Source organism: Nematolebias whitei, chromosome 20, assembly GCF_014905685.2.
Source record: "Nematolebias whitei isolate Nwh7 chromosome 20, NemWhi1, whole genome shotgun sequence".
In the NCBI taxonomy this organism is placed as follows: domain Eukaryota; kingdom Metazoa; phylum Chordata; class Actinopteri; order Cyprinodontiformes; family Rivulidae; genus Nematolebias; species Nematolebias whitei.
The window spans coordinates 25,240,127-25,252,879 of NC_056517.1; the positions used below are offsets into that span (position 1 = coordinate 25,240,127).

General features: G+C 39.6%; 1 protein-coding gene across 1 annotated transcript in view; it reads right to left on the reverse strand.

The window, feature by feature from the left end:
* The window catches only part of pou6f2 (POU class 6 homeobox 2), a 95,425-nt gene that overhangs the window by 19,274 nt on the left and 63,398 nt on the right, over positions 1 to 12,753 (reverse strand). Inside the window, exons 6-7 of the mRNA XM_037694416.1 lie at positions 7,858 to 7,995; positions 789 to 998 (exon numbers count right to left, since the gene is read on the reverse strand). Of these exons, the coding sequence (XP_037550344.1) occupies positions 789 to 998; positions 7,858 to 7,995 (348 nt within the window). The remainder of the gene's footprint in view (positions 1 to 788; positions 999 to 7,857; positions 7,996 to 12,753) is intronic.

Consider the following 12,753-nt stretch of genomic DNA (forward strand, 5'->3'; position numbering starts at 1 on the left):
AGTATGATCTGCTGCTTCGGCTGCCACAATTAGGTGTCCATCTGGAGACAAGAGTTCATCCATGCTGCACTGCAGAGGCCTTGCTGTGAACTTTTACCATGTAATTCAGCTCTGACATCTTCATTATCAAGTCAATACCATTTTCAATGTGCATGTGTCAGTGTGCGCTACACTTTTGCATCATATAGATCAACATACTGGGAGGAGGAGGTGTTTGTGCCACTTAATGTATGAACACAACCCAGGTGTACAAAAACAGAAAAAAAACCTCAAAGTGTCGTCCTTTACATCAAATCAAAATACTTGTTTGGAGCACAAAGGACAAACCACAAGAGTGGAGAGTACGACTGAAAGAGGAGAGGATGAAGAGGGAGAGAAACGGAAAGAAATGGAAAACAGAGGCTTTGAGTTTTAAGTGTTTTGTGTGTGTGTGTTTGTGAGGGAGCACAAAAGGAGGGTGACTGCAGGAGTTTCGGAGTCTCTCTTAGACTTTGAAAGCCTGGCTGACAAATATGTTTCAAATATGCACAAATGGGGAAAAATGTGCACATTGTGCATGCCAAAACCTACAAATTGTAAGACGAATGATGCAAATGAGACGAGGAGTTGAAGTGGGATATGTGAGGTGTTTAACAGGCAAATAAACAGTCTGACTCCACTAGGTGTTGCTCATTCACAGTTTTAAAAACTTAAGATCAGTTTTTGAGCCACAGATTAAAAAATGTAATAAGCTGCTCTGCAGGAGATCTGCCTTTATTCGTGTGTTCGTATGTGAGTGTATACGTTACCTGCTGTCCGGGCTTGATTGGTGACAGCGTGATTCCCTGGGTGTTGATGACAGGCAGGATCTGATTACCGATCACCGTGGCGATGATCTGGCCTTGAGCGTTGGTCAGAAGCTGAGGTGTAATTGGCTGTACCTGCAGCGCTGGGTTGCCACCCCCTGAGTGGCTGGAGGGCCCTGCAGAGTTGGGCATCAGTGGAATTGTTCCAATTATCTACAAAGGAGGCAGAGCGGAGACAAAATCAGTTGGGTGGTTTTAAAAAGGAGAAGAAGCAGAGAGGCTAAACACTACTGGAGGTATCTGTGGAAATGAAATCTGCCGCTGGAAGTGTTTTCTTCCTTTTTATTTTTAAAGGGGTTGGTTGTGATCAAAAATGAGGCAGCTATGTCCTACATGTCATCAGGCTAATCTGTGTTTGAGCTGATGCTTGTGATTTTAGAGAGAAAAAGATGAAGTAGTGGCCACTGATCATCTGTCACTGATGTGGTTTTACAGCCACGAGGCGAGTGAAGCCAAAGCAGACTGCTCAGGGAGCACGGTGGAAAGGTCAGCGCTGAATACCTGCGTGTGTGATGGTGCACACCACTGACTGCATTATCCATCACCAGGCCAAGATCGCCATGAAAGTGTGTCTGTGTTTGTGCTCAAGAGTCTTTGTCTGTCTCTGGTGTGAAGAAGTGTGTCTGTGGAGAAACACAGACCCCGTTTTCACTCACTAACAAACACAGAAGCAGGAGGAAAAAAGTGCAAAGAATGAGCAAGAAAAGAAACAATAGGAGAAAAAGAGCAGCATCAGAGAGCGAGACAGGATTCAACTCTCAGGGTCCCTGGGGTACTTCACCCTTTATGCACCCCCCTACCCCTTCATTCCTTGCTCTCCTCTCCTCGGTGGCTGTAATCAGGAAGGGCAGATCAAAGGGGCTGGTGGAGTGTCACTGCAACGTTTTAGCTCTCAGAGTTGCCAGAGTGTGGCGAAGAGTAGCGCTTTAGGGGGGGACTTAGCGCCTCTTCACTATGATGAAGGTTAATGTCATCTAGGGACTGGTTCTGGGCAGCTTCTAAGCAGCCGTCACCCTGGCCCCCTTGCTGGCATCACTCCTCCACCAAGCCTCATTACATCAGAGAGCAGCTCAACATGGATGGAACGCCATCATTCTAAATTCTGTTATTTGGCAACCAGGCGAAGAGCTACTTCTGCTAAAATTGCACTGTCTTGGACTCGTTCTCTTTATGTTTGTATTTCAGTCCGTGGCTCTTCACCACAGCCCAAAGCAATGCAGAACTACAAACAGACTTTCCTCGCTCCCGCTCCACGACTGGTAATGGTTTTCAGCGCAGGGTCCATCTCTCCCTCCTCTTTCCTCATCTCTTTGACATAATAGGCAAGGATCTGTGAGAGAAAGGTGGGTCGACAATCTGTAATCCATCCCTGCCACGGCTCATTTGCTTATGTTGCTTCGCATTAGGCGAGAGATAATTTATCTCTCTCTCTGCGCCAGCTTTACAAATTCCCCGTAATGCTCTCCTGCCACTTAGCATATTTTATTGCCCCGCCTGACGCCTGTGTCTCCAGAGTCCCACTGATCCCACTTTGCATGCCATTGTGGCAGGGAACTTGTTCCGCTCAATTATTCATCATCATTGGACTAAGTGGTTGTTCCATAAGCATAATAAAGGAGCAGGCTACTGACAGCTCAGTGCTCATTCCACCGTGTTTCTATCCGTGTTTCTACATCTGAATATCTGGGCAGATGTTTCTTGGTTATGTCACATGGATTCACTTAGGTTAGTGAAGCTTCAGACTATTCACATCTAATAAGAATGAAAGACTTTGCTGTAAAACCAAATACATTCTATGAATTCATGATTATATCTATATATCTATAGGTATGTGTTCTAAAAACCGACTCATCCATCCATTCATTATCTTTTTCCCACTTCTTTCTTTTTGAGTCGCAGGGGTAACTGGTGCCCATGTCCAACTACCATCGTTCGAGAGGCGGGGGACACCCCAGCCAAGTCTCCAGTCCATTACAGGGACACAAAGACAAACGAGATAAACAAACATTCACTCACTCACTCTCAGGGACAATTAAGAGTTACCAATCAGCCTAACATGCACGTTTTTGGTCTGTGGGAGAAAACCCATGTATGCATGTAGAGAACATGCAAACTCCACCCAGAAAGGTCCCCGTTCGGGATATGATCCGGTGATATTTTCACAAACAGGCAGCAGCTCTACCAACTGAGCCACTGTGCCACCCATACAAAGGGATTCATTTTATTGTAAAAAATGACATTTTTAAGTGACAGTGTTCATTACACACTCGTGAACATTTTAGAATACCTCCTTGTTCTTTCCTGATCATTATAAAGTCACTCAATCATTCTGACGTTCTTCAGCTTGAACAGGTTGGTGTTTCTTTCATTTTATAAAATTGTAATGCTCAAATGTTGGTTTTAACTGTACAGGTGCATTGCATTTCTCAAGTCAAACCACTCCTGAACCAGAGACATTATTGGAAGTATCTTACTTGGCCTGAGGACTTCAGAAAACATAGTGGACCAACACCAGCAGATGACATGGCACTCCAAATCATCACTGACTGTGGAAACTTGGGACTTCAAGCAATGTGGATTCTGGGCCTCTTCATTCTTTCTCCAGACTCTGGGATCTTGATTGTCAAATATCATGCTACAGTCATTTTACTTTCATCTGAAAGGACATTGGACCATTGAGCAGAAATTCTTCTCCTGAGCCAGGTACGACGCTGCTCATGTTGCCTCTGGTTCAGGAGTGATTTGACTTAAGGAATGACATTTGTAATCCATGTCTAGGATTCAGCTGTGCATGTGTATCAGTTTCCAATATGGAACTTTATCACAATATTCTAATATTCTGAGACACTGAGTTTAAGTTTTCCATAATTTGTAAGACAATCATAAAAAAATACAAGACAAAAAGGCTTGAACTATTTCAGTCTATGTGTAATGTTTTCCAGCTTTTGCAATCAGCTTTTGACATCATCCAGTCAGATTTGTTCCGTCTCAAACTGGTGCTAACACCGACAAAACCAAAGGGATGATGTTTTCAAACAGGAAGGCTTCCTCTGGTTTTATCCTTGAATGGTTTCCCTATTGAGTTTGTCGATTGCTACAAATATATGGGTATCTTGGTTGATTCACATCTCTCTTTTAAGCTCCACGTGGAAAACTTGGTAAAGAAAGTGAACGTTAAACTGGGCATGTACTTTGTTGTTAAACTGAGTTTGTTTGTCAGAAATAGATCCTGTTTAACTCTGAATGCTAGGAAATGCCTTGTAACTGCAACTTTCCTTCCCTCTATTGACTATGGTGATATTATTTACATGAACGCTCCTACAAGCACCCTGCAGATGTTGGACGCTGTCTATCATGGTGCACTAAGATTCACAACTGGCTGTAACTACTGTAACCACTACCCACCATTGCACCCTGTATTCACTGGTTAACTGGTCATCATTAACTTCATGCAGACTCTCCCACTGGTACATTTTTATCTTTAAATCACTTCTTGGTCTGCTGCCTTCATACATCTCCTCCTACATGTCACTGCGTGAGTGCAGCTACAGCGTGCACTCTCAGGACATTATTACATGAAGTGTTCCCTCAGTGCGGGAAGCTTTTAGGAGTGGACCCTCTTTCACTCACAGCAAAGTCAATCTCCTTACTTATTTTTCTTCTTTTTTTTGGGGGGGGGGGGGGATTTGTTATTTCACTTCCTGTGTTTGCCTCTGCTGCAGTTCACAGCATGGCATGTGAGACATGTCTCTCTCCATCCACCAGAACTCATTAAAATTATGCTGCTCTTGTTTCCACAGAAATGTCATCTCATCTCTCCAGCCAGGGCAATCTGTGTCTTTAGCTATGGTCGCCAGGCAATATCTCTGCCCATTTTCACTCCTCCACTGTCCATGCGGTGAATTAAGATCCGAGAGGGGGAAAAATGTTTGGGAAGTCTGGACTTGTGTCAACACGCAAGTACAGACCCCTGTTGTAAGTTTTAAGTTGCTCTAAAATTCACAGAAAATTAAAGATTAAAACAGCTGCCTTGCAATGGAGCTACTAAAAATCCTTATTGATCTCCTCTTATTCTTTATATAGGCATAAACCACAAACAACAAGTATTAGTTTGTTCTTCCATCCATCCATCCATCCACCCACCCACTCTGTCTGTCCATCCATCCACCCATCCATCCATCCATCCATCCATCCATCCATCCATCCATCCATCCATCCATCCATCCATCCATCCATCCATCCATCCATCCAATCGATCTATCTTTCCATCTTATCTGTCCATCCATCCATCTATCTATCTTTCTGTATTTATCCTCTTTTTGCCTTCAGCAGATGGTAATAAAGTGTTTGCCCTTGTGTGTGATTTTTCTGTCAGTTGTATGATCAAAATATCTGGTAAAATGCTTGGTTGATGTTAATAAAACTTTCATACAGTAATTAAATGTATATCTTAAGCTAAATAACTTTTGGAGTTGATCCAATTCAAAATGGCCACCACAGCAAAAATAATCTTATCAAACACAAAATTCACTACAACACTCCAACTTGATGTGCAGCTGAAAATCATTCCAAACTTATACACTGAGAGCTAACTGATGGTGTGCGACCTGTTTTTAAAACTTTGCCTCCAACTATAGGAGTCAACTTTGTCTGTTAGCAAAATATCTCATTTACCACTGAACAGATTATAGTGAAATCTTCAAAAAGCAATCACTGGAAGATGTACATCTATGACTGATTAACTTTTAAAGCACCCTCAATTTAAGATGACCATTGCAGCTAATTGAATATAGCAAACACAAAAATCACTAAAACTCCGTCAGTTTTACAAATACTGAGCTAAAACTTTGGTGTGGTAGTAGCTGGAGGTGATTCTCAACAGATGCTCTGAGCGCTAACAGCTCTTGAGAGATCTTGCTATATCGCATGGGATTGTGTATATCATTTGAAAGGTTTCAGCAAAATATCTATCACTCCGTCCTGTCTCTTCATAAAATAAGTCGAGTTCAACACTGGTGGAAAAGGTGGGTGGTGATGTGCCTTTCTTCAGGGTGGAATAAAGCCTTTAATATATAATATACATTCAACAAGTTTTAGATGTTTGAGGGTTATTGGGAAAAACTAACCAGTAAACTTGTTGGGAATCAACAGATTCATTGATAAAGAAATGAATCGATGTTTGCAGCTCCACAGCACAATTACAAGCTCAATATGAGTTTACACAGTGGTTACACTTGATCTAAGAGCGGGGAGCTTCCATCGATGCAGAGGGCTCTGCTTGTTTTGTAACTCAACCTGATTTCTGGGCCAGCTCACTTTGCTTTTTACAGAGAACATGAACTTTACCTGTTGCTTTCCACATTTATTCACACATTATTTGCACAGAAAGCTCAGGTAGGAATGCTAAGAATAAATGCACAAACAGAGACATTATTATTTAAGGGAAACAGGCTGTTAAGCCAATATTTAACTCATTTCATATTAATTCTGAAGGAAGAGTTGGGATTAAAAAGAGGATGTTGGCAAAAGTGTGCGATTTGTAAAGACGAAGAAAAAATAAAACAGTCTATAGGAGTGAGAGTGACTTAATAATTGCAGCTTTTATCCACAGTCTTAATGACTGTTGTAGAGGCAGTGAGGATAAAAGAGCCTCATTGATTTTCCTTGGAGAATAAAAAAAGCTCGAGCCAATATAATTAAGGTCTAAAAACTGAACTCCAGTTGCCCATCAGACTTGACACTTTTTAAGATTCTCAAAGCTCTGGTTTGTAAAAAGGTCTCTTAACAGAGCTGTAAGGAACAATTAAGATAAAGCGTTTTAAATTCAAAAGGAAAGGTGACTATTTGAAGACTGTCATTAAATTCAAACACTACCTTGAATGAAAAATGCACCCGTAAAGGAAGTACAAAGCCAAATTTGTGTTTGTCGGACCCCCTGGACTTACATGAGTTATGTATTAGCCTGTGTAATATCCTCTGTTTGGGAGAAGGCAGGAGTTTTTGATATGGGAATGCATATTTCAGAGTCCCCTGTCTGAATAATGCAGTGGAATAATGAGGTGGGGAGCAAAGGCTGTACCCTAGGGCTTTGACCATCTCTATGACCTGATTATGTCAGGAAGTGTCAGCCACCAAGATGCTACAAAAGCACAGAGCGTCCCGTCAAGTCCAAATCCTCAGTGATCAGTTCCCAGCGCTCCAGGCTCCTTGTGAGACAGGAAAGACCATACTGTCTCATTAGCAATGTTTAGGATCAACCTCTCCTTTCTGGACAACACTTTTCTGCATATGGTGGAGCATGGTCAAACTAGTAACTGTAACTCTGAGCTGTCGTACGCACTTTATATATGTTTTAATAGAAAGTGTCTCCAATTACTTCAGTGTCAATTTGTTTTTGTGAAGTCAAAGCTGTGAATTATAATGCAAGTACAAAACAAAACACGGGTTAATGTAAGTAAAACAAAGTAGATCCAAAAGGGCATTATGTCTACACAATCCTCCTTTAATATGTGCTCTGTGCACCTGAGATAAGATGATTCATTAGATAGAGCCTCACAATGACAAGCATCATCGTTCAAGCCTTTGGCTACTGATGGAACAATTCTGCAGCCACCCTTAAATATGACAAGGTCAGCGTTTTACTCCGACAGGCGCATATGGATAAGAGAGGGAAGGGTTTGTTTATTCCCAAAATGCCTAATATATGGTGGAGTGGCTGCTGGAGTGGAGACAAACAGCTTAAAAGCCTCACCACCCCCCAAAAAAATCTATGTGAAAAGATCAGAAATACCATACAAATGGTTTATTTTCAGTTGTACAATATTGTAGTATATGATAGATGACAAAGCAAGATCTACCAGGGGTTGGTTACCAAGGTAACCATTTCTTTCTGTATATTGTTTGGTTAGTTTAGTTTATTATCTTGTTAAACAAAGACAATGTAGATTGATAGAAACGACAGCAAATGCACCAGCTTTCGTATGACTGCTGGTGTCTCGTGTACTCCACTCACCTGTCCTTGTGCATTGGTGACAAGCTGGCCGGTGGCCCCTTGCAGGTTTGAGAGGGTGTTGCCAAACACCTGAGAGCCAGCGATGGACCCCATGGCTGCTGCTGCTGCTACTGCTGCCTGGCTGGCCAGAGGATTCAGCTGGAGAGGGCGAAGACACGATTTGTCAAAACGAGCGCAGGTTAACAGAGAACAATGCAAAAGCCTGAAGAAGACGGCGCATTATGCTTCTGTTTTGTTGCTTGGGACAGCGGAGGATAACTGCAGCGAGGTCTGTAGAGTAAGGGCTGCGCAGTTTATCAAACATTTCCCAAAGGTTTGTGCTCCTGGACGCAGTGGGAGGCTAGAGGTTAGGGAGGAGCAGTGAAAACTGAAGGCAGGCTGTGAATAAGTGGTCATTTTACCACTCTAAGTGCTTTCTCTGGCCCCTGGGGTTCCCTACGGGCCAAACCCAGTCTTTCGACCCACAGCAACGGCCCACCCGCTCACTGCTTGTACAATAGAGCCAGGAAGCATAGCTATGCATCACTATATCGTCAGTCGCCTTTGTACACTTCGACGAAGAACTCCTCCTGCGTCAGGAGACTCCAACAGAGTGAGACTGTTGAGGCAGAGGACGGTTAAAATGACCATCTGTAACAGACTCATCTGGTTTGGCCTGTGGTTGTGAAAAGACTGCATCGAGGAGAGGTTGTAGAGCCATGCCACAGTGCTGTGATTACCCATATAAATCAAGCTAACCACTTATTAGGGGGCTGAAAATGCACTGCTGATTTGGTTCTACTGCAGCAGAGTAAAGTCTTATTAGGCTGAGTAAGTAGATCAAAGAGCAAGAGGAGAAAGAAAACCTCCCCACTACTCAATAAAAAAGAGAAATAATAGAAGCACTGCTCACAAACTGGCTGCTACTTATACTTATACCGGTCGCCTACTTAACTCAAAGTAGTCGACTTAACTTAAAAGTAAAGTTAAACAGATGATAAAAAAAAGAATTATGTGCAGCAGAAAGTCTCTCTAAAACAACAACTTTATCACATTTTTTAGTACTCTGCTGAGAATTCAGCTTTTGTTCAAGTGAGAACATCCAGCTGCCTCATTTTTTTTTACCTTATCCCACCATATATTATTACACTTTCTGAAATCAAATGATGAAAAAATGTCACAGAGCGATCAATACTTTTTCATTGACAGTAAAGGTTAAGCACATTAAGAATGACACTGCATTTGTCTTATGAAATCATATTTCATGTTGGTGGCCTCAAATTGGCCGTGATTGATATTGCCTCCTCTAGTCTGAAAGTCATCCAGTTTTTCCTCGATAATCACAAGATTGTCTTTTATGTGTTCAGCGGTCAGCCTTTGGGAGCCGTGAAAATCTGACAGCTTGAGAAAGAAAAGGAGTTTGATTACGATGTTTTTAATAAGCACGAAAATTTAAAAAATAAACTGTGAAAAAGCTTTTGAAACTAGAAACTGATAAACAATGTTACTGATGCTAGGATTCAGTGAACTCAAAGTAAAAAGTAAAATATTACTGGATTTTATATATGCTAATAGCTGCATCTAAAATGTAATTCATGTTATCATGATTAATCTAACAACATTTTATCTGCAATTTAAGAGATGACAATAAACTAACTTTTCTCAGGGATTCATCAAACAAACTTTTTTGCAGAATATTTTACTTACACTGCAATAATTGTGGCTACTTTGTATCATTTTTAAAATGTATTTATTTATATTGTGATCTAATCTCACAATATTTAGACTAATGATGATTTCAAGCAAATAGGAGGAGTTTGGGTTTCGTTTTAAATCTCAGCGGGACACAAGAACATCATTTAATCATCTGACGTGTGATAATGTTTGTATATTTATAGGAAAGTAATCTACATAATCATAACCGTATTATGTTAAATTTTTTAATGTATATTTTTTAGTTTACTTTTTTTTAGAAGGGGCAGAAACAATTGTTAACTTTTACTTCTTGTCAAAAAGAAACAATGTAATTTGTGCTCACACTCATTTGAAAAGTTTTTTTAAAAGCATAATCTAAAGGTTTAGACAGAAAAGCTGAAAGTTCTTATGTAAACTTTTTTAAATATCTTAATTTAAACAAGAAACAAAACTCTTGGAATTTAATATTATTTTAACGAGACCATGACAGCCAGCTGCTCAAAACAGCAACAAATTACCGTATTATCCGGACTATAAGTCACTTTTTTTTTCATTGGCCAGTTCTTTGATTATAGTCCAAATTGACTTAAATATGATTTTTTTTTCCAATTCATGAAGCAATTTTTGACTAACGCGTTAAATGTTCATTCATACTGACATGAACCAAAGAGTAAACATCACCATTTGCAGCTGTGAGAGGGCCCTATAGGTTTTTGACAACTATATGTTGTTCCTGTATCACTAACCTCCCACCAAACATTCACTTAGAGACAACTGAGAAAAACTGAACAAAAGAAAAATGCCCCGAAAAGTGATGTGGAATAAGTAAGTACAACATTTTGTATTTTGATAGCTATCAGATTTTTATGGATGCTTGTCTTATTTTTAAAGTTTTAAGTAGACTCGCTCCTCCTCTTTTAATGTATTTCATAAGTAAAAAAACAAGTAATAATGTAAACACAAGAGCACTGACCAGAGGAGATTGTAATGTTTGTAATGTTCAGTGGCACAGGAATAAATTTGGCCAAATGGTGGTGTCCATTAGGCCTGTCGTGATAAACAATAAATCAGTTAATCGCATGATAAATGAAAATTATCAACCTCATTTTCATTTATCGGCTTTATCGTTTCTTCGTGTCTCTCTCTTTCTACTGAAGACACGGCTCAACTCTGGTGCTCTTCACTGACCCCTCCCTTTCTCTTTAAAATCCATTTTAACCATACAAAATCGCGTTTTTGGATCGTTTAAAGAAGCTAAGCTGAGAAGCTAAGCTACAAGCTAAGCTAACAGGCCGACCTCTGGATAGACCTCCATCTTGCCAAAGCTCCAAAATTGAAATTGAAACCTGTGCCTTAGTGTAAAAAGTTTTTTTTTTTCTCTGCAAAAAGAAGCTGAGACCTTGTTGACTGATTTTTGTATTAAAAGCTTTGTGTGAAAAATGCTATGCTGAAGAGCTCAAATCACCGAGCGTCCATCATGTCACCATGTCAGCCCATGTCACGTCAAGGGCCCTCCTTCCCACTTTTCTTAAAGAGACACGCTGCTCAACTATCCATTCTTTGACAACAAAGTCCATGCTCAATAATCCAGGTACATTCTGTCCAGATGATCTGACTGAAAAATGTTGGATATCGATTCTTTGGTTCAAACTGTCTTATTCTGCCATCAGGTGGTCAAAAAAAGGTACTACACTCCAAACAAATCAACCTTTCTTCTAAATTTTGACAATTAATTATTGTTAAATTTCAAACAATATTATCATTTATCGCAATAATTTCTGAGACAATTAATCGCCCAGCAAAATTTGTTATCGTGACAGGCCTAGTGTCCATCAGAGGAATCGTGGAACATGCTGCCAGTTTATATCAGAAACTGTGGCACCTACTCCAGCTTTAAAAACTCTTTGAAACATTGGCTGAAAACTAACCAGAGGTGCACTCATATGTAGATTACTTTGTCTATTTTGTTATGGCGTCATATCTTTATTCTAGTTTCATGTTGTGTTATGTGTTATATAGGTGCTTGAATTATTCTCCATTCTTTGTTTTGTGGGATGTTTCTTGTTCTTACCTGCCTTAGGACAACGGATGAAAATTAGCCTTATTTTAACAAGTTTATTCATTTTTTAAAAACAAAACAATTCAATATACAATAAAAAAGCAGAAAGAAGAAAAAAAAATCTTATAATTTCTGCCCCTTTATACCAAAAATTAATTCAAACAATAATAATCTTCAAATAACAAAAAGAAAATAAACAACTCCTTCTCGAGCGTCAATTCATACAATACACATTAAGCTATTTCATTTTTTTTTTAAACAAATCAGCTTTGATCATTCTCTTAAACATAAGATATTGTGCTAATGCCGGCATATTTACATTGATGTTTACTGCTGACATGTTTATTAATATGCATTGTCCTAATTTAAGTAAATAAATAAATTATAATAAATGAACTGAATGAATAAGATTGGTGAATTTACCGGTAACTTGCTTGTCGGTCTCGTTGGCTTGTTATGCTAATTAAGCCTGTTCAGGATCCCAGGTATGTTCTGTGTGTTATTGTCATTTCAGATTAAATGTCTGTTCTTGCACTTTGTGAAATACACTTCTAAATAAATGTGAGTTAAACTCCGAAGCGCCTTATCTATTGTTTTTTCCTCCTCATGAGGCATTTTTTGACTGATACGACCAATACTCCGGAGCGACTTACAGTCCGGAAAATACAGTACACAACTAAAAGAAATACACCACACATAAAACCAACACCATCCTGAAAATATTAGATAGAAAAAAAACTATTTTCTTTGTTGCTTGAATATATTTATGATCAAATTTTATGAAAGATATGACCTGCACCATTTTCATTTGAAATATTCACACAGTTGCAGATCTGAACACATCAATACTAATTTTTGTGTGTGTAATATTGTAATTTGCATCATCCTCGTTGACAACATTGATAATTTAATACTAAACAAAGATGTGACTAATATGATGTGACTGGAGAAAAAAGCTGAATATTGATTACCAGCCAGAAACTTGAACTCAGCAAATGATATACCAGCTTTCCTGTGACGGAGAAGTAAAAGCTGCTGTGATCGTTTAGGAGAGACTGGCAGTGAATATAAAATGCTGACTTCAGGGGCCGTGTTAGTAAAAACACTGGAGGTGTTGTGATAGTGGAAGGAAAGCCAACATGGTCAGTTAAGCAGAGTTAAAC